General features: G+C 49.3%; 1 protein-coding gene across 3 annotated transcripts in view; it reads right to left on the reverse strand.

The window, feature by feature from the left end:
* The window catches only part of CRTAC1 (cartilage acidic protein 1), a 150660-nt gene that overhangs the window by 59074 nt on the left and 64016 nt on the right, over positions 1 to 27570 (reverse strand). For all 3 annotated transcript variants that reach the window (XM_039221220.1, XM_039221222.1, XM_039221221.1), the window contains exon 3: positions 8317 to 8513. In XM_039221220.1, coding sequence (XP_039077151.1) covers positions 8317 to 8513 — 197 coding nt within the window. The remainder of the gene's footprint in view (positions 1 to 8316; positions 8514 to 27570) is intronic.

Here is a 27570-nt window from a genome sequence, read left to right on the forward strand (position 1 = left end):
CAACAACAGTGACTCCTGTTTCTAGAGCGCTTAGCACGGCCAGGCTTCCCATGAAGCGCTCTCTTTTACAGCCATCGTCTTGCCAAAACCCCACAGCCACCTTGAGAGCTGGTACAGACCCATTTTACAGATGGAGAAATTGAGGGGGCAGAGAGATTAGTCAATTGCCCAAGGTCACAGAACTAGTAAGTGGAGGAGACAGATTCAAGGCCTGTGCTTCTGTGTGCCACTCTCTGTGGCTTAGGCGGAGGGGTGGTGCTCTAGGCAGGCCGGGTGCACAGACAGGGATGCAGAGGGGATGCTAGAGAGGACAGTTTGTGGAGGCTGAGAAGGAAGAACATGGCCGGGCAGGAGAGACCCACTAATTCCAGGACGGAGGGTGAAGGGACCATGGTGGTTTCTGATCTGGGGAAGACGGTGTTTCTAGAAGATTAACCTGGCAGTGGAGTGAGGAGTGAGCTAGCAAGGGAGAAAAGGGGAACACTTCTGTGATGATGGGGGAGCGAGAGGAAGCACGGGGTGCAGGAGGCTGGAGCACAAAGGGCAGAAGGGATTGGGTGAGAGAGGTCCACAATGTGGGGAGAGCGACTGAAGCGGGAGTTTGGGCCCGCTGGGTGTGGGCCCATTTGCATTCGACAGGGTCACAAAGCGGTGAGAAGACATGTCCAAGAGGTCGCTGGCCATAAAAACTATCAGCTTGCATAGCAGTGAGGTTGGAGCGGGGGCGAACGAGACAGTCCGTGTCCCAGGAGCAGCCTCATTCGGGTGCAGGAGGAAGAAGGGGCAGAGATGGAGGAGTCATCAGACAAATACAAGGGGAAGGTTCTGCACCGAGGGCAGCAGTGTCAAGCAAGTGGCCCTCAAGTCACCATTCAGTCATCCTCTCCACACCAAGCTTTGCCCCCAGAGGATAACTTGGAGCCACCAGGAGGGTGAGTTTGGGTCATAAAGGGCTCTTCCTAAGGATCACTGGCCCTGAGTGCCTCCTCCACCATGGGCTGCCCCCACCTCGGGGAGACGACCTGGCTTGTGGTCTGGTGTTGGTGGCAAAGAGAAGAGTGAGCAGTGTGTGTGGCAGGGAGGAGGGCTCCACCTCCCGCTTCCTTCATAAGGCAAAGAGATTACTGCCAAACAGCAGGGTTAAGGAGGGGGCCAGCAACATCCCTGGTCTAGGTTGACCTTGGGCAAGTCATAAGCTTGTCTGTTTCTTAGTTGTAAAATTGGGTAATGAGAATGACCACCTATTCATCAGGCTGTTGTGAGAGTTAAATTCTATAATTCATGTGAAGTACTTACGACAGTATCTGGCACATGATCAGTTCCGTAAGTAATAAAAATAATAGGGGCGCCTGGAGGGCTCAGTTGCTAACGTGTCCTACCTACTCTTGGTTTCAGCTCAGGTCATGATCTTATGTTTTCATGAGTTTGAGCCCCACATCAGGCTCTGTGCTGACAGCATGGAGCCTGCTTGGGATTCTCTCTCTCCCTTCCTCTCTCCGCCCCTCCCCTACTTGCTCTGTCTCTCTCTCTCTCAAAGTACATAAACTTAAAAAAGTAAAAATAGTGTATAACATCATCATCATCACTGTCATCATCACCACCATCCTTGCCACCAACCACTGTCACCATCATCAAGACCATCCTCACCATCCTCCCTCTCCTGCCTATCATCATCATCACCACCCGCATCACTACCATCACCACTATCACCATCACATCATCACCACCGCATCGTCATCGCTATCACCACCACCACCATCATCATCATCATCCAGGGAATTACAGGCCATGACCACTCCAGCTCCACAAGGAGCCACATCCCAAGAGACAACTGAATAAACTGACATTAAGTGTAAAATGCTTTATAAGACTTTGTCAATGGAAAGCCAGCAAAGCTGTGATGGCCTCAGGGGAAAAAAGGATGAATTTAGACAAAGGACATTTTAATGAAGAAGGAACCTAGGCTCTCCTTGACCATGATATTATTTCTGACCCCAGTCTTCTTCCTTCCATCCCTGGGTGAAGAGGGAAATCTTGACCACCTGCTGCCAGGTGTTTCACTCATATTAGCTCATTTAGCCCTCTCTGTGTCATGTCAGGAAGGTAGGCTCTTCGTTTTACAGAGAGAAATTGGGACTCTGAGGATTAAGTCACTTGCCTAAGGATGCACATCTGGTGTTAAGTGGCAAAGCTGAGCTTCAAACTCTGGTCTGACTTCAAAGTGTCCTCCATTGCACCTTGTATTAACGAGCTGGAGGGGTGCTGGTGGAGGGCAGTCTAGTCCCTGACTCCTAAGGGACCTCACTCTGTGGTGGGACTGCGAAAATGGCCCTCGGAGCCCATGCTCTTTATGGAACTGCTTTGACAGCCTCAACCATCCTGGCTTCTTATGGGGCTACATGGAAACCATGGCCCAACTGTGGGGTTGGGAGAGGGAGCCTGAGCAGCTCGTGAGCTTCTTCCCAAATGGGCCTAGGCTGGGGGAGCTGAAAATCAGCCTTTTGCATCCAAAGGAAAGCAGGCTGGGGATTAGGAGACCTTGGGAGCCTACTAGGAAAGAAGGTGGAGACTGAGTAGTGTCTTCCAGGCTTTACCAGGCACTGGAGGTCAAAGACAGCCTGTTAAAATGATAGGTCTGGAGTGGGGCCTGCCCTTCAAGCTGTTGCCAATGCCGCTGGGCCACAGAACACACTCTGAGTGGCAAGACGTAGGGTGTCTGGGCGTAGCTGGAGGTGGCATGACTGAGGGAGCTGCTGGACCAGGGGTGTGCTTTCAAGAGCAGGTGGCTTATCCGTTGTGTGGGCAGAAGCCGGAAGTGCAGCCCGCCCCAGTCCTCTTTCTTTTCTGGCACAGTGACTGAGTCCTCCTCTCTGAGAGGGTACAGAAGCCCCTGCCCATGGCCTAAGGATGACACAGAGCCCACAAGCCACCAGAGAAAACAGCGATAAATCCAAGTTCCTAAAAATAAAATTTTTCTGCATTGCAAAACCCGCTATGAGCAAAGACAAAACAAAAATGACAAACAAGGGGAAACTATCTGCAACATGCATTACAGACAGAGAACTAATTTCCCTAATTTATAAAGAGGTGTTATAAATCAATAAGAAAAAGGCCAATAATCAATAGAAAAAATGGGCAACGATGATGAGCAGAGACTCATAGAAAACTATGCTCAGTCTCACTTGTTTTGAGAAAAATGAAAATTAAGATAAAAATGAATAAATGCAATAAAAATGAAATTGGTACATTTAGGTACCAATTTTTTTCCTATCAGATTGGCAAATATTAAAAATGAGGACACACTGTGTCGATGAGAATGTTGGGAGATGCTCACTCACATCAGGGCCAACAGGAATGTCATCAGACTGTCCATTTGAAGGGTGGTTTGGCAATGCCTATCAAATCCACACACGTATAAGCCTCTGATGCAGCGATTCCCTTCTAGGAACTCACCTTATGGGTGCACCTGCAATGCTGCACAAGCTTATTCATTTGGTGGCACTGCTTGTAGGAGCAGAAGATTGCAAGCAATCTAAATGTTCATCAACAGAGGACCAATTTGGTGAACGGCAAATCAGCACAATGGAGTACTACACAGCCATCCAAAGAATGAGCAAGCTGTCTGTGTGCTGCTGTGAAATAATATCTGAAATCGATTGTTAAATGAAACAAAGAGCAGCCACATGAGTAGAGCACAGTCCTGTCTGTGTGGAAGAGGAGGGAGAATATACAGATTGAAGGTAGCAGTAATGAGTGACTATTCTGTTGAGTGAAAACAACATAAGTGGCGGGGCTCACAGCTGCTGCTGGCCCATCCCCGACCCACGCCCCCATTACCCAGGTTATGTGGGCAGAAGGACTCAGGACCACACAGCACAGCATCTGGGGTGGCCAGCGCCAGACCCCAGGGAGCTGGCTGGGAGCTTCAGGCCTTCCTGGGATTGTGGCCGATCTTTCTCTGTTCCCTCCCTCCTACCTATCTTCCAATTCTTAATCCTTGACCCATGCCCTCCTGGTACCCTTATCTGGGTGGCATTTGTTTACATGATGGTCCTTTTCTGTTTCTGCTCCTAGAGTCTCTCTCTCTCTCCCATGGGCCAGCAGGGAGGCCTGGCCCCTCTGCCCAGGACACTTCTAAAGGCTCTGACTTTCTTCGCGCTGCAGGATTGTAACAGCTATTGCTTGGAGAGCACTTATTAAGTCCTAGACACCATTATAAGTGCTTTTCATTCAGTATCTCGGTTGCTCATTCAAATATATGTATTGAATGTTTATTAAGTGACATAAGCACTTCTTTGCACCTGGACATACAGCAGCAGGCCAGACAAAGTTTTTGTAACTGTGGGGCTGAGTAGGAGAGATGAACAACAACCAAATGTATAACATACTTTCAGATAGCACTAAGTGCTAGGAAGAGAAATAAAGCAAATTAAGGTCACGGGGAGGGGGTATGGTTTTAAGGCATTCAGTAGGACATCTGGGGATGAGCCTGAATGAGGGGGAAGTTCAGGCTGTTCTGAACTTCTGAACAGAGTGAGCTCTGAGAACAGTGGTGGGAAAAGCATTTCAGGCAGAGGGAACAGCAAGTATGAAGGCCTCAGGTGGGAACATGGTGAGTGAGAGGAAATGAGTGGAGGCAACGAGGTCAGAGGACAGTCTGGCTCACACCAAGCAGGGGCGCTGTGGGCCATGGTAGAGATTCTGCGTATAGTCTATGGAGCTACTGGAGGGAGTGGAGCTTATGAAGTTGATAGAATTTTCATGTTCTACAGATGAAGGGGTTGAGGCTGAGAGAGGTCACCCAGTGAGTAAGGTGCAGACCCCAGGGTTGTATAGACTGACTCCCACTGCCAGGGTGCAGTGTCCCAACCCTTCTCCAAGGACATTAGTGCTGACATCCCAAAGGCTGGCTGAGGGAGGGGACAGGGCTGTCCATCCACAGGCCCCTCCCACACCCCAGCACAGGCTGCAGGGGCCCCCAGGCACATGCCAGGGCAGGCATGGGCTGGCAGGGCTCCCAGAGGGGATCTCAGGGTCCCCACCGTGGGCAGGGTGGCAGTGGCTGAGTGTCATGCCAGCTGGACCCAAGGAGGCACTGATGTGGCACAAATATCCCAGCTCTACACCTGCCCACTGTCGATGAATCGACTGAATCACTCAACTGAAAAATGAACTCGAACCCACAGAAGGTCACAGGGAGCTGTGCGTCTGGAGCTGAGGCTGCTGGGCACTGCTGCCCTCACCCCAGCGCCGGGGCCCAGCTCCAGCTTCTCCCATATGAACACTTGCACCCTCCAACCCAGGAAGCCCAGGACCTCCTGGGGGGGCTTGCGCGTTGCTTGCCTCCCCTTGTCTTCCCTTAGTTCGCAAACCTTCTCTCAGGCCTAATGGCTCATGCCTTGTCTGCTCTTCCTGGATTTATTTATCAAGTTTTGACTGTGCTCTTAGGATGTTCAAAGTCTAGCTGGGCTGAGGGTGCCAGTATAGGGACTTTGCCTTTAAGGAGCTCAGAGTCTATGAGAGTCAGGTACCTAGAGAAATATAAAGCTGTATTAGGCATACAGTGTAAACTTCAGGAGGGTGAGGTTTTTGTCTGTTTCATTCATAGGGCATTCTCAGTGCCTAGAATAGTGCCTGGCACACAGTAGGTGTTCATTAAATACTTGTCCAACGAATGAATACATTCATGAATGAATGGGGCCATGGTTAGGTTAGGGCTAGGCTGGGCACAGAACTAACATGACTGGTGGTGGTGGGATGGTGGTGGTTAGTTCTCCAACTTTGAGTGCATGTGGACATCACTTGGAAAGCTTTACAATCTGCTAACTGGGTTCCACCCCCAGAGGCTCTGATTGGACTGCACTGGGGTGCACTTTGGGAACTGGGAGTGACAAAAGCTCCCCAGGAGATTCTAATGTGCAGCTGGGGCTGAGCATCTCTGCCCTAGGATTCACAATGGAATGCTCCAAGAGCAGGGGAGGGGCACTGCTTCAGAGCCACCTGAAGTCTCCTCCCAGGTGCTCTTTGCTGGGTGAGTAGGGAGGAGAGTCTGTCCCCTTCCTCTGGCAGCCTGCCTGCCACTCCTATGTTGAAGACCCCCTTCCCTTCCGTAGTTCTCCCTATTTCTGCCTCCCTGCCCTCCCACATCTTCCCGGGGACTCACCCCTTTCACTGGGGACTCACCCCTTTCACCGATGTCCCTTGCTGCTGCTCCCCTCCTGACCTTGATCAGCTTAAAGGGTTGATCAGCCCATCAATTAATTGTGTCCTAATCCAATCTTGGCTTGGTTGGAGAGAGGGCAGTAAATCCAGCTGGGTAATCATGCCCTGATATTTGTGTAGGGATAATTACTATCTCTCAGGCCTCACTTGGTGGCAAGATGAGATGAAAACCCATAAAACACCACTCGGGGCTGTGGCTCATTGTTTCTTGGCTGCACAAGGCTGGCTGCCAGCCAGTAAGCCCCGCCTGCATCTGCCCCTGCCCCTGGCATGGGCCCCAACCCCTTCCCCTCCCATTCATGCCACTGGCAGGGCTCAACATCAGGGGTGGTCTAGGGGCTGGATCCTGGCCTGGCCTTGAAAACCAGTGGGGGCAACATGGGCCCAAGGAAAGCTAATGTGTGTGCTGGGGCTGGGGAAGAGGTGGGGAAGGTGATCCCTATTGCCAGGCAATCACCTGCCTCTAGGAGACTGGGAGGGTCCAGGATGGTGAATACACAAGGTCTGAACTACAGGGTGTTGTCTAGACCAACCGAAGAAGCTGTTGCATCTGCAAGAGCCCAATGCATGTCCCACCTGGCCCCTTATACACATGAGGCTCTGAGTGCTCCAGGAGGACACTGTGGCCTGGGACTTCCCAGCAGATGTGGCTCCAGGGGAGTGGACTTCATTCTAGTGGGCTGAGCTCAGGCTTGAGAGAATGGGAGAGTCAAGTCTAGGAACCACTTTGATCTTTAACCCCAAGTACACAGACCCCCAACTTGTGTAACACTGAGCACCCAACTATGAGCCTTGCTCTCCACTGGGCCCTGAGGACATAGGATTGAGCAAGGCCATGGAGCATCTTTTTTTTCCTTTAACTTATTTAGAGAGAGTGTGTGTGTGCGCACGTGTGTGTGCATGAGTAGGGGAGGGGAAGAGAGAGAGAGAGAGAGAGAGGAGAAAGAGAATCCCAAGCAGGCTCTGCACTGTCGGCACAAACCCACGAACCATGAGATCATGACCTGGGCTGAAATCAAGAGTTGGACACTTAACCAACTGAGCCACCCAGGTGCCCAAGGCCTGGGTGTATCTTAATTAAAGAATGGATCCAGAGTTAGACCCCTGGGTTTGAAATGTTGGGACTTACAAGTTTTGTGGCCTTGTGCTAGTCACATGATTTCTGTGCCTTGGTCTCCTCAACTATAAAGTGGGGTGCCCAGGACCTCCCAAATTGAGCTGTTGCAAGGCTTAGATGAGATGATTAGTATAAAGTGCTTAGACCTAGGCCTGGCACACAGTTGATGCTACTTAAGTATTAGCTGTTATCATTATTGTTACTATTACTTAGCCTTCTGGGCATCCATTTTCCTCAGCCATTCCTTGGTGTGCAGGGCCTTGCTACTCAAAGTGTGGTCCCTGGACCAGCAGCATCACCATGGCCTGGGAGCCTGTTAGCAATGCAGGATGCTGCCCCCGCCCCCCTCCCACCTGCTGAGTCAGAATGTGCATGTATACAAGACCCCCAGGCAAGTTGGACAGACACTCCGGGCTGGGAAAGGCTCCATGAACTCAAGGTCCGTCTTCTTCCAAGTTGTGTCCTCAGCCTCTAGTACCTCTAGTCTGGAATGGAGTAGGTGCTCAGCAGGAATTTGGGGGGTGAATAAATGAGCTCAGCTAAAAGCTGTGGGGGGCCCTTGATTTCAAAGCATTTTGAAAGGTTCCCTAGAAGCAGCACGGAGGGCAATTCCAGAGGGGCTGTCTGTCCAGGGAGCAGTGGAGGGAAAGGAGGGGAGGATTTAGGAGGACGGGGGTGGGGGGTGGCAAGGAGGACAGAAAGTCTGAGTGAGAGAACCGATCTCCTCTGTTCACGCTCTAAAGTTTCCAGGCCCAGAGGCTGGGAGCTGAGAACAAACTTCATATACAAGAGAAGAAGGGGTCCTCCTGGGGGTCTCTGCTGGGACAGAGCGAGGCAGGAGGCAGCAGGGGTCTATGCCCGGGGGAGCCCGTGACAGTAGCCCGAGGAAGGCCAGGGCCCAGAAGGCCCTACCCTCAGCTGGTGTTGGGAGGAAGAGGGTGGGAAGCAGGAAGAGGCTCAAGGCCCCAAGCCCTTACCTGAGAAGGCATTATTGGTGTTGAGGAAGTAGATCTCCTCACGGCCATCCCCGTCAATGTCGCAGGCTGTGACCCCAATAGCATTCCCCTGCCGGTCCCGCAGCGCATAGTAAGGGGAACTGCGCTCATCCACTGCGATGTTCACCAGTCGCTTTTGGGCCCGGTCATACTTCAGAACCAGGTTGGGGCCGTTGTACCTGGAGGAGGTAGGGGGAGGGGGCGTTGAGGAGGAGCAGCTGGGCTCACCTGGTGTCTCCCCGCCACCGAGCCCAGAATGGGGCTTAGAAAATCCTCCCAGACTGGTCAACAGAGGGGCAATTCAGCCCTGGCGCATTTAGGAGTCCCTGCGTATTTGGTGAGTGTCTCTGAATCAGATACAGACTCACTCAAAGTAAGGGTTAACTGGGCCCACGTGGGACACAGTCTGAGAAGCAGAGTGGCTTCCCCCTCCATGTACCTTACCCATTTCAATGTAAAAGACACTTTCATATTTATGATCTACTAATTTAAGTCTAATAAGCAAGTGAGGTGGGCATGGGAGGCTGTATTACTAACCCATTTTACAGATGAGGCAACCGATGAGCGTCATCAGGGAAAATGAGGCTCAGAGAGACGTTCCCCAAGGTAATACAACTAGTAAGTGTCAGGTGCTAGGACTTGGAACCAGGCGCTTTCTGCACCAATGAGCTCTGGAGGAGCAGCGGCTCTGTTGCAGGGGTTTGGAATGACTGTCTCCTGACAGAGCCCTAGCATTTAAACAGTAGCATGAAATGAGCATCCCTGAATAGAGATGACGAACGCATCGAAAGTCAGTGGGTGGACCTGCTGAATCTCTGTCTCTAAGGGACTCCATATGAAAGGTTAAAATGCTCATTGATTGCCATCTCTCCTGTCTCATTCTCCTGCAGCCACACAGCCCCCTGTGGCACTGAAGCCCCAGGCATGTTCTTGCCACAGGGACTTTGCACTTGCTGTTCCCTCTGCCCAGGATGCATTTCCTCCAGATATCCACATGGCTCTCACCCTGGCTCTATTGATGTTTCTCAGTGAGGCCTTCCTGCCACATTCCTGAAACCTGCAAACACTTCCCACCCCTTCTACTCTTTATCCCTCATCCCTGCTCTCTTCCCCTGAAGCTTTTATCAGCAGCTGACTGTTCTCTACCTTCTTGTCTATCTCTTCCTTCTCTGTCAGATCCCACTAGAATATCAGCTCCAAGGGCAGAAGTTTTGTCTGTTTTGTTCGCCAGCACTTAGAACAGACCCTGACACACAATAGGTGCTCAAAAAAAACTTGTTGAACCATTGAATGAATGAAACCTCAGAATCTACGTCTGAGTCATAAGGGCTTAGGTGTCCCACAGTCGATTTCTTCACATTGCCTTTCCATCTGCAGAAAGCACCATGCCCAAGGTCACCCTCAGGCAGTATAGCCGTGAATGTCTGAAGGCCTCCTCCCACCTCCAGGGAACACGGGGGTGCCAGGCTCTCCTAAGGAACCTGGCCAATGTCCATCCATTAGTCCCGGGCTCCTGCTTTTGTTTTAACCTAAGTGGGTACAGCCTGAGTGACGTTCGGCTGCAGGCCTCTGGCTGTCCTGGCCCAGAACACTTTGGGGGTGGGGATGGGGTGGGCGGAGAGACCTCTCCAAGGTCTCTGAGAGAAATCACTTCTTGCTTTCCTGAAACTGGTCCAACTTGGCCCTCTCCTTCGTCACTGAGATGCAGAGCCAGTGAAGTTTGGGGAACGCTGAGCAACTGGCCAGGTGCCTTCTGGCACCCACAGTGTGTGTGTGTGTGTGTGTGTGTGTGTGTGTGTGTGTGTGTGTGGCGGGGGGGCAGAGCTAACTGGGAGCTGAGTCAGCACCCAGTGATGGAAGGTTGTCCTTGGGCGCCTTGATGAATGGTGTCTGAGGGCTGCAAGTCGAGGGCACGGCATGACCCACGGGACGTGCCTGGGCAGGGGAGACAGAATACTTGGGTTCCAGCGCAGGCAGCAGCTGGCTCCAGCCCCCAGGGACAGAAGGTGCCCAGGATGCTGCACACTAGTCCTCCAAGGCCCCGGGGCTGCTGGTTGCTACCATCTTACTGCTCCTCACAAGACACCACAGTCCTAGAGCGCTGGGCTCATTAAAAGCACTGTCAGATGCATTGTTTCACCTGCGCCCCACAGAATGAGGGTTGATAAGCCATTTTCCTAGAAAGGGAAACTGAGGGTCAGGGAGGCAGCGAGCTGCCCAAGGTTACACAGCTGGTACGTGGTTGTGCCGGGCCTCTGTCTCCAGGGTCTACATTCCGTGTTCTGTCCGCACTGCCCATGGTGTCAACACTCCTAGTTCTCTGATTTCTTTCTCAGGTGACTTTCCCCCAAAGTAGTGACCATGAGAAATGCCCAGGAGCTTCATGTCAGAGGTGGAGATAACAGCCCTACATTCCAACAGCACTTTACAAGGCACGTTCTCACCCTGGATTTCATTCACTTCTCCCAGGCCCCGGCTTTCCCCCAGGCTGGTGTGCCTCAGGCTGGCCAGCTTCCCCTGCCAGGTTCTGGGTTTCTGTTCTGCAAACTGGACCAACTCAGAGGGTCATGACATGTGTCGACAAATGTGGCCACGGGGAGGCAGGGGCCTTGCTCTGCACAAACTGGAGGCCACTCCTATGGCCCTGAAGACTCGGTGGTAGGTGTGCACACAAGGTCCCCACTCCCATGGTGGTGGCCCTGGGGGAGCAGATGGCCCCGAATCATCTCTTCTTTGGAGAACTTGGGGGTGCTAGTTCCAGGCATTCCCTAGGGGCTAGGGGGGTGGGGTTACCAGGCTGGCTCAAGTTCCTCCATCCGTTACGGAATGGGCAGGTGTCGTGGAGTCCTGCCTAAATCTAACTGGTGGCCTGGGGCGAATCCCGATCTGTGGCCCCTTCTCTCCCACCACCACCCCTGGGGACGACAGACACGAGGCCAAGCCAACAGCTCCCACTAGGCTTCCCAACAAGCCCTGACGCGAGGCCGGAGGTAAATGCACAGAGCTGTCAATCTTCCCTCTACCTAGGCTGCCCTTTGCTGGCTCTGCCAGACTGACATCTGGGACTCTCACAACCCTCCCCCAGGATAACCAGTCTTGGCCCCTCCCCTCTTCTCCCTGGAGCAGATGCTCCTGTTGGGTTCCTCACCACCTGCCCTCCCACCCCCAAAGAGGCTCTGCCTTTTCCAGCTCCTGTGACTGCTCAGCTGCAGCTGCCCCTTTCCGTGGGGAGTGGGTTTCTTGCCCGCCCACGCAGCCTGCCCCTACTGACCACCTCTCGCCTCGATGCACTCTCTTCTCTGGATACCCGGTGTTTTGCACCCTGCTTATTCCTGCGAGGGCAGAGCTGTTTGTGTTCCAACATCCCTTCCCTTCATTACAACATATGCTTCTTGAGCCCAGGAAGCATATGTGGGTACGTCTCTGCATTTGCTGTGCCTAGAGCGATGCCTGGCATTGAGAAGGCGCTCAACAAATGTCTGTCCAATGTACGAATGAGTGAGTGAGTGGATGAATAAATAAAAATAATCACGGGCAGCATTAATAGAGCAGTCACCACGTGCCAAGCACCTTCCCAGCACTGCATACTCACCATCTCATTTCATCCTCAAGCTCACAACATCCCAGGATTTTACAGATGTGGAGACTGAGGCACAAAGGTTAGCCACAGTCACTAACCCACCCTCAGGTGCCCTGGGTGGCAGTCCCCATGTTGACAGGCCTCAGGGACTGGATGTGAAGGATGTGAAACTTCACGTATCCTCTCTCTAACACCTGCCAGATATTGTTGGTTTCTTCCAGAAATTCAGGAAGATCTGAGGCTCAGTTAAAGGGGCTTGGGAAATGGGACAGAGTCATGTATTCTTGAAAAGCGGCTGTGACTTCGTAATATGAAAGCTGGGCCAGCAGGCGAAAGTGATTGGCTTGGTGGCAACTGGAAAACCTGCCTGAGAGACACTGGCAGGGCACAGACCTTGCTGTGTGAGTGCCAACCAATTCTGGTGCCAGGGCCCTGGGACAGGACTGCTGTGGACAGGGAGGGTCTTCGGGTTAGGCTGAGGAGAGCGGTATGGGCATGGGGGGTGAGGGGGGGCTGGCCCTGCCCCTTCCTGGCTGTGACCTTGAACTTGTCACTTATTGCTTCATTCCTAACTCGGGGCTGCTACATACCTCATAGCATGGCTGTAAGGCTGAGAGAGTGTGTGTGATAACACTCGGTAAACTGTGAAGAGTTACACAATTCTAAGTTCTCATCGTTAGGAGAGGTAACACAAAAGCTGAGGCACTATCTCTCACTCTCCAGTGATCATTTTGAGCTTCCAAACACACTCTAGTATTTTTTTTTTATTTATTTTGAGGGAGAAAGACCGTGCAAAGCCCAATGTGGGGATCAAACCCACGAACCATGAGATCATGACCTGAGCCAAGATCAAGAATCAGATGCTTAATGGACTGAGCCACCCAGGCACCCCTCTAGTATTTCATATCCCAAACATCTCACCCCCGATCTCTCATGCTCTGCAGGTATATGTCTTTATTCCCCCTTCATAACCGAACTTCTCAAAGGCTTGTCCTCACAGGCTGTCTTCATTCTCTCATTGCAATTCACTCCACCCTGATCCACATTCCCCCCCAACTCTAGCAATGCCACTCTTATTACTGTCACAGGTGGCTTTCATGTGGCCACATCTAGGGACAGGCTTTCGGTCCTCATCTCCCTCAGCCGCCCAGCTGCACCTGGCATGATGGCCTGCTCTCCACTGCACCACTGCCTCTTGAAAAACCCTGCCCTCTTGGCTTTGAGGATGCACCCTGCCCTGGTTCCTTTCTCTCTCTGGTTCCCCTTCCTTTTCCTCTTTACAGGTCCTTCCTTCTCTCCCCGCTCCTGAGCCCCTTTCTCCTCTCTGTCCCCTTCCACTGGTGGATGACATCCACTCCCATGACTGACAACCCCCACATTTCTAGCCCCAACCCAAATCCCCGTCTGAGCACAGACTCCTATATCTGACCGCCTGGCTGACATCTCCCTTTGCACATGCCACACTCATCTCTGATGGAATGTGCCCAAAATGGAAGTATGATTGCTCAGCTCCCCCTCTTCCCTGCAATGAGCACCCTGGTGCCAGCCTCGGTTCTTCCTCTCCCTTGTCTTCACAACTAATTCATCGGCCAATCCTGTCAATTCTACCTCCTAAAATATTGAATGCTTTCTCTTCTTTCCTCGTCCGCTGTCACCATCTCTGTAGAGTCTCCTTCCACTGCTTCCCTGCTGGCCCCCAAAATCTAACCATCCCCCTGCACTGTAGCCAGAGTCATCTTTGAAACACATAAACCAGATCAGCCACTCTCCTGCCTAAAACCCTTTGGTGGCCGCTTTCATGTTGGAATGGCCCCTCACTGTGCCTGGCCTGGGAGCCTGGCTCAGTCTGCCGCCGCCTTGCTGACCTCTTCCAACCACCTGGCATTTCAGCAGGCGCCACCCCAGCCCCATGCCGTCTTGCAGGGCTGCTCCCTCTGATGAGGACACTCTCCCTCCACTTCCCTCCTGCTTCACCCCAGGCTGGCTCCTATTCACTCTCTGGGTCCCACCTTGAAAGGCAGCTCAGAGAGATCATTCTCTTCCCAGTATTCCAATCGTGCATCCACTGTTCCACTCTCGTTCAGGTACAGAGTTATTGCCCATTTCTCCCAGTAAACCATAAGCTCTGTGACGGCAGAGACTGTGTCTGCTTTGTTCATTTCTGTCTCCCCAGCACTGAGTACATAGTGAGCGCTCGATAAATACTTGCGCAGTGAACAAAAGAAGCTGTGGAAGGTGCGGGGTCTTCACTGGGCAGCTGAGCAAAAAATCAACTTTGATCCTCCACTTTTATTAGTTCCCACAGGATGTGTACAGACATAGTAATGACAAAGAGGAGGCTTAGGGCTGGTGCCCTGGGTAAGGATGGGACACAACAACAAAGTGTTCTAGATAGATACAGAGGATCTACCTTCTTTTCTGTTGAGAATCATTGACACATGTGAAAAAAGTCACTTAGGCAGTTACATAAAGGGAAGTCAGATAAAAGGATGTAATAATTACTGGGTACCTTTTTAATATTAGATATGGTGCTAAGTAATTTACATATGATACCTCATTGTACATAAATGGAAATTTAAAAAATATACAGCATATAAAACATGAACACTATATAAAATATGCTATATCTATTTGGAAAATTAAGAATAGGAAAATTTTTTGTTCAAAAAGGGAAATAATGAAAAATATGCAGATATTCAACATTATAATCAGGAGAGAGAGGCAGGGCAGAAAGAAGAGACAGATGTATGTATACACAAAGAAACAAGATAGGGACACACAAGAATGCACACAAATGAAAACTGAGGGTCAGCGAAACCCTGAGCACAGACAGAAAATCACACACATAAACACAGATAAAGGGAGTGGCCCATATAGAGACACATGGAAAAGGGGATATGAAGACCTACAGAAACAAATAGATTCTTGGAAAGATATAAAGTCATGGAAATATCAACAGAACTCAGATATTATCATGGAGAAACAACCTATCTGTGGCCATCTTGGGTGTGTCCTCTACAGAGTTTTAAAGATGTGTGGCATTTTCATAACTATGGGCATAAGGGGGTATTTTATTCTTGTTCACTTCAATATCCTTATTTATTTTTTAAATCTATCTATCTATCTAGAATCCCAAGCAGGCTATCTATCTATCTATCTATCTATCCATCCATCCATCCATCCATCCACCCATCTATTTAGAATCCCAAGCAGGCTCTGCACTGTCAGCGTGGAGCCCCATGTGGGGTTTGAACTCATGAACCATGAGATCATGACCTGAGCCTAAATGAGGAGTTAGATGCTTAATCGACTGAGCCACCCAGGCGACCCTCAATATCCTTATTTATAGATGAAAAACTGATTTTCAGAGAAAAGTGACTTTCTGAAAGTCAAAAGCTAATCATTAGACAAAATAAACTGAAAGACATACGGATTCCTTAGTCTAAAGCAGGGATTGGCAAAACTATGGCTTTTGGGCCAAATATGGTCTGCTACCTATTTTTGTAAATAAAGTTTTATTGAGATACTCATTTATGTATTATCTATGGCTGTTTTCCACTTTTATTATACAACAGAGTTGAAGAGTTGAGAGGTTGTGACAGAGATTGTATGACTCCAAAGTTGATAGTATTTACCATTTGGCTCTTTGCAGAAAAAGATTTCCAACCCCTGGTTTAAAGGATTGTCAGCCTTATATATTATAAGTTCTAAGTGATCATTAATATAACAGAATGCAAAATTAGAATAAGCTCTAGTAAAAATTAATTTGGAGTTAGCACTTGGGAATATACAGTTTCTGACACAAGTACTTCAGGGTGAGTACAGGTGAAATGTAAGGAAGATATTAGGTCTGAGGATGGAGATTGTGAGGCAAAATAATGTGTGGGGATAAAAGGGATTGAGAAGAGTTGCCTAAGATGAGAACAGGGTCCCATATACGGGGGTTTATCTAAGGCTAAGAAATGAACAAAAGCATGTTCCCTTTAAGTGAGTGAAGGGGTTAAACGCAGTGTGGGAGATGACCTCCAAAGATGGTTGCCATCATTTTCTTTCTTCTCTTTCTTTCTTACTCCACCCATCAAGAGGTGGGTGTATTTTACCTCCCCTTGAATCGGAGCTGGCTCTGTCACTTGCCTCGATGGCAGAATATGGTGGAATGGAAGTGACATTGAGCCAGTTCAGGGCCTAGCCTTTAGGAGACCGACCAGCTTCGCCTTTGTCTCTGGGGGAAGCCAGTCACCATGTAAGAAATTTAACTATCTTGAGACAACCATACTCTGAGAAAGCCCAGTCTAGCCCCCTGGAGAGACTGTGTGGAAGGTCACCTACGCACTAGATACCTGAGTGAGGGCCTCATGGGGCTCTCCAGCCCAGCCCACAGTTGAATACAGCCCAGTGAGTGACACCAACTAACGGCCTGTGGAGCAGAAGAATGACCTGGCTGAGCCCTGCCCAAATTTCTGACCCACAGAATTGTGAGAAATCATAAATTGTTTTTAAGCTAATAAATTTTTGGAATAAGAAGCAGATAATAGTGACCTATCATTTCAGACCTAAGGGGAAGAGGAAGTTTCTTTCCTGGAAAGTAGGTAAGAGTATTATAAATCGGTGGAATTCTCTAGTACAGCCATTTCAGTTCACAGTAGGCAGGTCTCCCTAAGGAAGGCCTGGATCCATTGGGGTGATACTTGGATCTCAGAATATCTAGTGGTCTGTGCAGAGGCCGAGAGTGGAGGGGTAATAAGAAATACAGGGATTTGGGGTGCCTGGGTGGCTTAGTCAGTTAAGTGTCCAACTCTTGGTCTTGGCTCAGATTCTGATCTTCCGGTTCATGAGTTCGAGCCCTGCATTGGGCTCTGTGCTGACAGTGTGGAGCCTGCTTGGGATTCTCTCTCTCCTTCTCTTTCTGCCCCTCCCCAACTTGTGCTCTCTCTCTCTCTCTCTCTCTCAAAATAAATAAACTTAAAAAAAAAGAAATATAGGGATTCCATGAAACCCTGTTTTTGTACTCCTCTTTCTCATTTTTCTTTCCTTTCTAGACAAATCTGTTGAATGTACAACCTTGAACATAGGTAATTTCTTCGGAAATATATGTAATGCTCTTTTTTTTTTTCCTTTTTACATCTTTGTTAGAACGTTGTTGAGGTTAAATAGGACCAGGAAACATATGAGAAGACAGTTAAACAGGAGATTCACAGATTATATCCTGTAAGAGGATATATCCAGAAGTTAGGTATTATATGTAGCTTAAAGGAATGTACACTTTGGTAGAGGGAGAGCTGGCATCATGAGAAATCTGGGGATGGGGATTTTATAGGGGAGTAGATTGGATAGGTCTAGAAAGGCCATCCCAGAAGACAAACAAACAAAAACAAACAAATTTGATCCTGAATGAGGAGCTAACCTGGTTGGAGAAGACCTCACAAATAAATGCAAAGAAGCTCTAAGATGGAGGTCCAAAACCTTTTGTCCTAAGGAATGGATCGCTTTTCAAGAAAGGGATGTTTGACACCAAAAGGTCAGAAAATAATCTGTAGTGGTAAGTGTCTATGTTCTGTAAAAACTCCACACAGACTGATTGATTTATGTCTTGTTCTAAAAAAGATCTGTGCTCAGCATATGCTTTATGCCCTTGGAATTTCTTGTATTTTGATGAGCGTGGAAGCACCCAGAAGGCAGAGACTACCATTTGCAGCTCTTTCCCCCCACTATACCTAGGACAATGCTAGGAAGAGACAAGTGCTTGGTCATTTTTGTTGAGGTTGATGATGATGGTGTTGATGATGATGATGATAGTGAAGCCCAGGACTCCATTCCTCACTGCAAGTTTATCTCAAGGAAAGGGGAAGAGAGGGAGGCAGGAATCCCTTAAACTACTAAGGAGGGATTCAGATGACAGATAGAGGCTGTGTTAATCAGGATGCTTTGGCTGCAAGTGGCGAACACTCCAGCTAAACTAACAGAGGAATTTATTGGCTCGGATGTCCAAACTGCCAGAATGGAAAGGGCACAGCCAGGCTTCCGGGTGACTGGAAGCAGGGTTCTGACCAGAAGGTTATCAGGACTTCATTTCTCCATTCCTCTTCCTTTACCCTCTGTCTATCAGCCTCCTTCTCTCACACCAGCCTCCTTCGCGAGGCTTGGCCTGTGGCAACACTCTCAGCCTCGCCTCTCAACTTTGGCACAGATGGTGGATGCTTTCTTTCCTCGGTTCCGATGTGAGAGGCGTCGGGGAAGGGCTCCAATTAGCCCAGGTGGAGCCACGTGCTCACTTCAGGAGCAGGGAGTCCATGGTGGACAGCCCTCAACTAGTACCAGCGCTAGTGAGAGCTGCGTTGCAGGAGCTACATATTTTCAGGAAGAGAAGTGCCAGGAAGGATGAGGGATGTGTCTCTAGATAGACAGTCACTCGTCTGGGTCTGTACGTTCCGGAGACAGACCTGCCAGGTCCTACTGATGGAAGGCAATGATTCCCTGGCACCACTGAGTCCCTGTGTCCTCTAGAAACATCTCAAGGTCCCCCCACGCCCCTCCAGAAGCCCCAGAAAGAGGTAAACACAGAAAGTGGAGCGACTGTCTGACTCACTATGTTCTGGAAATGGGTCTGGTTCTTGGCTTCCTGCCTGCCCCTCCATTGCCGGCTGCAGGGGGGCAAGAAGGCGCAGAGAGCTGGCGGCGAAGAGCCTGGTGTGGGGCGTGAGAGGACACGCCGCGAGCCCTGGCCCAACTCTGCGATCAGCCTTCTCTGTGTTCAGGCAAATCACTTAACTGCTTCATCACAAAATACTTTAAATGTCCAGTCAAACCTTCTCCCCTCATCCCATAACTACCTGAAAGCTTTTAGATAAAACCATGTTAGTCTTTGTCTCTGTCTCTCTTCTGGTTAAGGAGGTGGGCCAATTTAGAGGCAGAATGGTGAGGCTAGAAGCCTATGGATGCCTCACTCTTCTTTAAGAGCCAAAAAGAGAAGCCAGTTTTTCTCCAATGACTTCATTCCACCTTTCTGGGATCCTGTTTCCAGGTTGGGCACACTGCATGACACATGATGTCATTCTCTGCTCCAAGGGCCTCCAGCCTAATACGGCAAATAAGGAAGGGCCCTGATCCCAAGCTTTCAGAGGAGGGAGAGGCCACTTCTGCTGGGGTAGAGCCTTTATAAAAAAGATACATTTGATCTGGAACTTGAAGGAAGTGTAAGTTTTCACAGAAGATATGAATTAGGCATGTACAAAAGAAATAGTGTGAGCTATAAAGCAGAAAAATCTGCTTAGGGAATAGAAGGTGGACTAACTAGATGATACAGAGATGTGTGTTGGACAGTCGTGGAAGAGAGTGGAAGCAAACTGGAAAGTATGGCAGCTAGGACTGTGGAAGTTGTGGCATGAAAACTAAGACTTCAGATTTTATCTGGTGGGAAATGGGGAGCTGTGGGGGAATCCTGGACACGATGTACCATTATAACAGGACTACTTTGAAGAGCACTGTCTGGTGGCTGTGTGCATGAGGGACTGGCCAGGGGACAGAACTGAAATGATAATGCAAAAGAGTGGAAATTCTTCTGAATTATTCCCAAAACTCCCAAACTACCCTGAGCAGGTTTTTGCTCCTTGCAAGCAAATGACTCCTAAGACAAAGCAGAGTCACGAAGGCATGGAAATCAAGAAAGCAAGGGTTAAAAGGAGAGGCATGGCCAACAGTGTTAAATGCTTTCAAGAAGTCAAAAAGGCCAAGGATTCGAACAAGCAAGTACCTGGCAACTTGGAAGGCACTGCTGACCTTCAAGGAAGCTGTTTCCTTAGAGAAGAGAGAGGAGCTAGGTTGAGGGCAGAAGAGAGTGGATGGGCAGCAGTGTGGCTGACTCAGTGAGGACCAGAAGGGCACAGGAAGGCCTAGGATCCTGAGTTAAGTGACACCGAGTTAAGTGACAGTTTCACCATGATGCACCATGCCTGTGCATATTTGTGGGGAAGAGGAAAGGACCCCAGAAGGTAGTGGATTTAGAGGGACCTGTGCAGGATGTATAGGAGGTAGAAGGGACAGAGTCTAAAGTACCAGCAGTCTAAGCTCTGATTGCCTGAAATTAAGAGAAGAAGAGAGGAAGGCAGGATGGGTAAGAAGGCAGGACGAGGTAGAAGAGAGCAACTGGAAGGCTGGTGCCCAGACACCTTGGTCTGCTCCTAGGTAAAGAAATGAGGTTCTGGGGCGCCTGGGTGGCTTAGGCGGTTAAGTGTCCTACTTCGGCTCAGGTCATGATCTGTGGTCTGTAGGTTCAAGCCCTGCATTGGGCTCTGTGCTGACAGCTCAGAGCCTGGAGCCTGCTTTGGATTCTGTGTCTCCCTCTCTCTCTCTCTCTCTGCCCCTCCCCAGCTCATGCTCTGACTCTCTCTCAAAAATAAATAAACATTGGGGCGCCTGGGTGGCTTAGTCGTTTGAGCGTCCGACTTTCGCTTAGGTCATGATCTCGCGGTTCGTGGGTTCGAGCCCCGTGTCGGGCTCTGTGCTGATTGCCAGCTCAGAGCCTGGAGCCTGTTTCAGTCTGTGACTCCCTCTCTCTCTGACCCTCCCCTGCTCACGCTGTCTCTCTCTCTCTCTCTCTCTCTCTCTCCTAGAAATAAATAAAAAAATATTAAAAAAATAAATAAATAAATAAACATTAAAAATAAAAAGAAGTGAGGTTCTTAGCTGAGAGGACAGTGTGGAAGTCACGGCTTGTGGAAGGAGGAAGAAGTCAAAGTAACAACTGAGGAGCTAATACATGGCCATTTTCCATGGTAAACGGAGCATGCAGGGTGAGCCACCTCAGAAGGTGAAGTCGGGACAACGTGAGAGCTGGTAAGAGGCAGAAGTCAGGGCGTGGAACACAGTGAGCTCGGGTGGTAGGGAAGACACACTTTGCACCAGGAGTGAAGCAGTCACAGCAGGGGGGCGCAGAACAGGAGCCAGGGGGTCCACCAGAGGTAAGGCACAGGCAGAGGTGGAGTGCAGGCCTGGCTATCTCAGGGAGCCACACTCAGGATGGGAGCAGGCATTCAGGGTCTTAGACCTGGAATAGGGGGCACTTGCTCTCAGTCCCTGGCAGTGTCTGGATAAAGGTGGTCAGAACGAACATCTTCTCTAGGGACTGAGTGGGGTCTGTGGCTACAGTGTGGAGGCAGCAGAAAGTGCACTGGACTTGGAGTTCGAACAAAAAGGCTGAGAGGCAGGTTAGCTCTGTGGTGAGGTGCATGGCCCGGAAGTCAGAGCACCTGAGGGCATATTCCCTTTCTGCAACTGTCTACAGGTATGGGTGTCCTTGGACAAGTCACCCATCCTGTCCATGCCTGTTTCCTGAAATCAGGCCCCTGCCATAGGGTTGTGCTAACAATGAAGGCAATACATGTAAAGTTGTTAATACAATGCTGGGCAAAGAGCAAATGCTCAATAAACACTAACTAGTATGTCCGTCTTCTCCCACATACACTCGGTGCCTTGCACATAATGGGAACTCAATAACTGTTTTTGAAAGAATGAATTATTAGGAGTATTACCTGGGTAGCCTTGAGCACAGAAGACTGAGCTCTGCAGAGTTTTGGATTATATTTTATTCTTCTAGTCTCTAACACAGTGTTTGATAAAGGAACCTGCTAACATTCTCTAGGATTCAGTTTCCTCATCTATAAAGTAGGGCTAATAATATTTGCTCTACCTTAAGGTCAAATGAGATGACATATGTAAACTGTGACCTAGCTGTAGGTTTTGCATGTGCACGCGCGCGTGCACACACACACACACACACGTGCATATGTGCATGTACACACACAATATATGGCCGTTGTCTGCAGCCCAGGCAGCCGCGTGGGCCCCCGGGGAGCTCTAGCTCTTCTACCTTACCTGACAGGAGCTGAATGATAGGCCCATCGAGCTGCAGGAAGCCCTGTGCAAGGGAGACCATAGGAATTTGTTGAGGGCCTGGTCGGAAGGTGTCTGTGGTTTTCTCCAGCAGGGAAGAAGTCCAGAGCTGGGCACTAGACTGGACATGAGGTACGCAGGAAGCTGCTCTAAGTCAGCCTGGCCTGATGCCTGCGTGGGACAAGCAAGGAGACACAGGGGACGAGCCACAGGTCCTAGGCTCTGGTGACGGGGAGAGAATAGATGGGTTTTGGCTGGCGAAGGGCAGGGCTTCATGTGAAGACAAGGACCAGATGGGCTCCTGTTGGTCACAGCTCATGAGGGATTGGAGATGGCTATCTTTAGCTCAGAACACCCCTGTCCTGCTAGCCCAAGGCTCTGTCCGACCAGAGTCCTGGCCCAGACTCTAGCTGGGTGGCAGGTCCCTCTTTATGCTCATATGCTTCCCCCATGAGGACTATCTGCTTGGAATTTCTTCTTCTTTTTAAAGTTTCTTTATTTATTTTGAGAGAGACAGAAACAGCATGAGTGGGGGGAGGAGAGAGAGAGAGAGAGAGAGAGAGAGAGAGAGAATCCCAAGCTCCATACTGCTAGCTGCAGAGCCTGATGCAGGGCTTGAACCCATGAACCATGAGAGCGTGACCTGAGCTGAAACCAAAAGTAAGACGATCAACCAACAGAGCAACCCAGATGCCCCTTGGAATTTCTAATTTAAGTCAATGTTAGAGTCTTCCCCCCGCCCCCAGCCCTGCCCTGTGACCATCAGGATACGTGGGCCATGCTGGGTTGGCCCATCCCTCTTTGCCTGTCTCGATCTCCACATGCTCTCTCCAGACCTTGTGGACACACAGTTCCACTTGCTCCTCTCCATATTCACCCTGCTATCCCACCCCAATGGGAAAATCAAGTTCCTTCCAGTTTTTCCTCATCCTGCAGCTAATGGGGGCATGCCTGGCTGTCTTAAGAAATAATAGTTGGAGGAGGCAGCAAAAGCCTTTCTAGTTGCTATGGAGTGTTAACTGATGAATTAAACTCTTCATTTTGATTTGAAGGAAATAGTCCTAGAAGAGACGCTCGCTTTAAAAAAATATAAAGCTGCCAACAATGAAAGGCATTCATTCAGAGGGGTCTCTGCTGCCAAGCTGGCTTGAATTCCCTTAGCCATGCATTAACACTAATCAGAATCTGGCTGTTGGAGCAAGTGTGCATTAAAAGTTTAGCGATAGAAAATGTTGTGCATTAAGTATTAGCGAGAAAGTACCAGATGTACCTAGATAGTTATTCTTGAAAGTGCTCGCTGTGTAAAATTACCTACCTAAATTGCAATTAAAAATAAACAGTTATTTTAATTAAGAATGAAAGGTAACATGACTGTAATCTAAGATATTAGGTGATGCAGACATTTTACGTTTATCTATCTAGAGTGAAGCCCCCGCTTGAGCTGGTATGCTGTGATCATAGAGGGCTGGCAGGAAGATCCTTGCTATTCAAAGTATGGGTGGGAATAGATGGCACCTGCATTTGGGGTCATGGAATAAAATGCAAAATCCTGGGCCCCAGATCTCTGAGTCAGAACCTTCATTTAAACAAGATGTCCAGGTGACTCCCCTGTGCACGGTAAAGTCTGACAAGGTTTGAGCTGGATCAGTGTTTCTCTTTAAAAAAAAAAAAAAAAAGTTTATTTATTTATTTTGAGAGAGAGAGAGAGAGGAAGAGAGAGAGAGAGGGTGAGTGAGCATGAGAGACAGCATGAGCAGGGGAGGGGCAGAGAGACAGAGAGGGAGAGAGAATCCCAAGCAGGCTTCATGCTGTTAGCACAGAGCCTGATGCGGGGCTTGATCTCACAAACCATGAGATCACGACCTGAGCTTGAAACTAAGCATCTGACCCTTAACTGACTGAGCCACCCAGGCGCCCCATGGATCATTGTTTCTCAAAGAGCAGGCTGGCGACCATTTAGATCGGAAACACCTGGAGAGCTTGTTAAAAATGCAAATTACTGAGCCCCATCCACACCTACCGAAACAGGATGTCCAGACGTGGAGTCCAGGAATCCAGCATTTTAAATAATCTCCCAGGTGGTCTTTATGCTCAGCAAATGTGAGACCTATTCAGTCCTTCCAGGTCTCACTGAGGTCCACTAAGGGCCAGGTGACAAATGGTATCCTGAGTCCAGTACGAAAGGATATTGATGGGCCGTCATCTCTTCCAGTTAGGGGTTTATAACAACATTGCTAGAGCTGAACATGTAGAGAACAAGCTAAGGTATAGATACCTCAAAGGACTATGTATTGAGTATATATATTCATAACGCATTTGAGTCTCCCATACTTGTGGATATGCGTCCTCCCTGAGGATGGAGAATAACCGACACATTGTTCTCATCCTTCCCAGCTCTTTTCCCATTGCTGAGCTGACTTCTACTCCAAGGGGCCATTCATTATTTTGGACTACTGGGCTGGGCCCAGCCCACAGCCCAGCCACCTGAGTGTCCTGCTCAGAGCAGACAGGATACCAGTGATTCATTTCATTAGCCTTTTCCTCTAAACCCTCTCCTCGTGCCCACCACCCCTCGCCAGGGCCAGCAGGTCTTGGCCCTGTGTAGCTCTGCCCAAGTTGTTCCCAAACCACAGGTCAGGGAAGGGTCTGATCAAGCCTAGGCATCTGCGAGCACTTAGTCCTTGGGGATGGCATGAGCTTTCTTCTTTGGCTTTTGATGTCTGCATTGGTTCTTTCAGAAAGAGAGAGATGTGAACCATAATACTCGTTTTTAGAGATAAGAGAAAACCAGCCAGCATCTTTTGAAATTCAATGTACGACAAGGGAGATGGGGTAATGTATGATAGGAGCCTGGCTGGAGGTCTCTGTTGTCTCAGAAGCTTCAATAAATGGTAAGGGGGCCAGCCCCCAACAGTGGTCCTTCAGTGGAAAAATGTGTAGGTTGGGCTAACCTGGCTCTGATCTGAGAACTCAAAATGCGCCACGCTTTCTGGTTTACCCACATGTATGACTTAATCCTCTCAGTGATCCAGTAGGGGTCATTATTCATCTCCCCTCCCCCTTTCAGTGCAAAACTGAGGCCAGAGGTTAATCATGTGCCTGGATAGCTGAAAAGTGGAGGGCTGGGCTTTGCATGTGCTTCCTCTGACTTCAAATTCTAGTTTCTTTTCACCCAACAATAATGCCTTGTTCTAGTCATGAGCTAACATTATAAAAATACATATATAAAAACATAATAAAAACATTACTTTAACTAGACCAGGAATTCCTTTTGGCACAGCTCTCTCCAAATTATACCAGTGAGTGCAGAACCAGCATGTGACACTCCCTCAGCAGGTGTGGTGGCCAAAAACAAGTTGCTGCTTTTTTACTTTGTGGCTCTGGCAAACTCTTGGAGGTAGGGGTGAAAAATCAAGCCAGATGGCTCCTGTGGAGAATCCTCAATGGCCTGGCTGCTGTGGGATCCCCCTGGGAGGAACGTCTTTGCAGCCAGAGTACATGGAAGCCCACACTGGACCCCGGACCACACACGCCCCGCGTGGTGGCACAGACCTAACTTGGCTCAGTGCCACTTTCAACGTTCAAGGCCAGTGCTCAAGTGAAGTGACAAGGAGTTGCTGTAGTGAGAGCAGTATCTGGGAGGCATCCCTGCTCGTGTCGAGAGCCCCCTCCAGGCCTGGATGTGGATGGTGATGAAGCTCGATGGTGACAGCAGAAATAATGTTCCTGTCCACACAATCATCGGACTCAACAGATAAATGCAGACCTGTTGTCATAAATGACAATCTGGGTGGTACAAATAACTAGCTCAACGTTGTGATCACTGGAGCTGAGGCTCAGGAGGGAGATGGAAATCTGGGTAGGAATCTATAGTGGCCAGGAGATTCTGGCCCCAGAAGGGTCTTCAAAGAGTGGAGAGGGCTCTTGACAAAGCCTGCTTGCCCACCTCCAAGAATGAGGCATGTCCCTTTGATGTATTAGTCCAAGGATTCCAGCATGTGCTTTCCTCCTCCATCTTTGTGTGAACAATTCCCATATGGAGAGTGTGTGCCGGGGCCATGCTGGGGCTGTGCACTCCTGTATTAGCTTCCAAAGGCTGATGTAACAGGTTGCAACAAACTGGATGGCTTAAAAAAGAAGTGTATGCTCTCATTGACCTGGAGGCCTGAAGTACAAAACCAAGGTATGGGCAGGGCTGTGTTCCTGGACCTAGAGGATCTAGGAGAGAATCTTCTCCTGGCCTCTTACAGATTCTGTGGCTACAGGTATCATTTGGCCTGTGGCTACCTCACTCCAACCTCTGCCTCCATGATTCTAATGCCTCCTCCTCTCTCAAAACCCCCCTGCCCATCTCTTTCAAGGAAGTATGTGATTGCATTTAGGGGCCATGCCAGATAATCCAGGACAGGCTCTTCTCAAGGTCTTTAATTTAATTGCATCTTTTGCCATTGAGATATTATTGGATCCAGGAATTGGGGTATGGATTTATCTTTTGGGGCCACCATCCAACCCACTACAGACTGCTCTGAATTAACTCGTATTTTCCCATAAGACATATACCAGTTAGGATACTAATAATAGTAGATGGGGAGCATACTAGGTGCTTCAAAGGCATTAGCTCATCTGATCTTGCTGACAGCTCTGTAAGGCCAATATCTGCCTTCCCCATCACAAAGGAAGAACGGAAGCTCTGAAGTCCATATTCCTTCAGCTGCACCAGAGGTTTTCGGTTTGTGTCCTCTGGAGCTCAATGGTCTTTAAGGACCCCACGGGGAAGAGGAGAGGATGAGCAAGACCCTGAGCCTCCAACCCTCTTTACCGCAGCTCCACCCAGACCTGATTTAGATATTAGAGACTGCAGAAGATTTTTTTGTTCCAAAGGGTTAACCACTGAGAAAATAATTTTCAAACTGCACTGTCTTGTGCTGTTTGTGGAGGGGCCTGGGTTTAGGAGCCCCACCTCTGGAGACACATAACCTGGGTTCAAATACACTTGCTATTCTGTCCTTGTTCTGTGTCCTTGGACAAGTTACTCAACCTCTCTGAGCATCATGTTTCGCATCTGTGCCATGGAAACGATAATAGTATCTACCTGAAAGGGTTGTTGTGAGAACTAAATGAGATCATGCATTTATAATGTGGACAAAGTGCTCAATAGAGAATAGGTATTCTTGGGGCGGCTGGGTGGGTCAGTGGGTTACACGTCTGACTTTGGCTAAGGTCATGATTTCCTGGTCTGTGGGTTTGAGGCCCACACTGGGCTCTGTGCTGACAGCTGAGAGTCTGGAGCCTGCTTCAGATTCTGTGTCTCCCTCTCTCTCTGCTCCTCCCCCACTTGCATTCTGTCTCTCTCTCTCTAAAAATAAATAAACATTAAAAAAATTTTTTAAAAAGAACAGTTATTTTTTTTATTGTTCTCTTCATTGGCTTGTGCATAACTGATCAACTCCCTTGATATTCAATCTGGAACCCCTTGAAAATAAGTGCTTCTCCATACAGGTAGGTCCAGCTGTTTTCCCCTCACGAGAGTTTTCAGAGGACAGGGGTGGCGTTAACCCAGGGCAATGATGGGCAACGTCACTCTTCCTGGCTCATGTTTGACAGTGCTGTCACCTACCCTATGCCCAAAGGGTCTGAGTCACATTTGTGCCAATAAATACAAGGTGCAGCCATTGCCTTGGGAGTCCACAAAGAGGCTGTGATGACAAACCTTGTAAAGGTGAGCCCTGGAGGGAGGGGTGTGACCTTCTTGACATCTGTGATGATCA

This window comes from Hyaena hyaena, unplaced genomic scaffold (genome assembly GCF_003009895.1).
Source record: "Hyaena hyaena isolate Hyena2069 unplaced genomic scaffold, ASM300989v1 scaffold_964, whole genome shotgun sequence".
Classification (NCBI taxonomy): domain Eukaryota; kingdom Metazoa; phylum Chordata; class Mammalia; order Carnivora; family Hyaenidae; genus Hyaena; species Hyaena hyaena.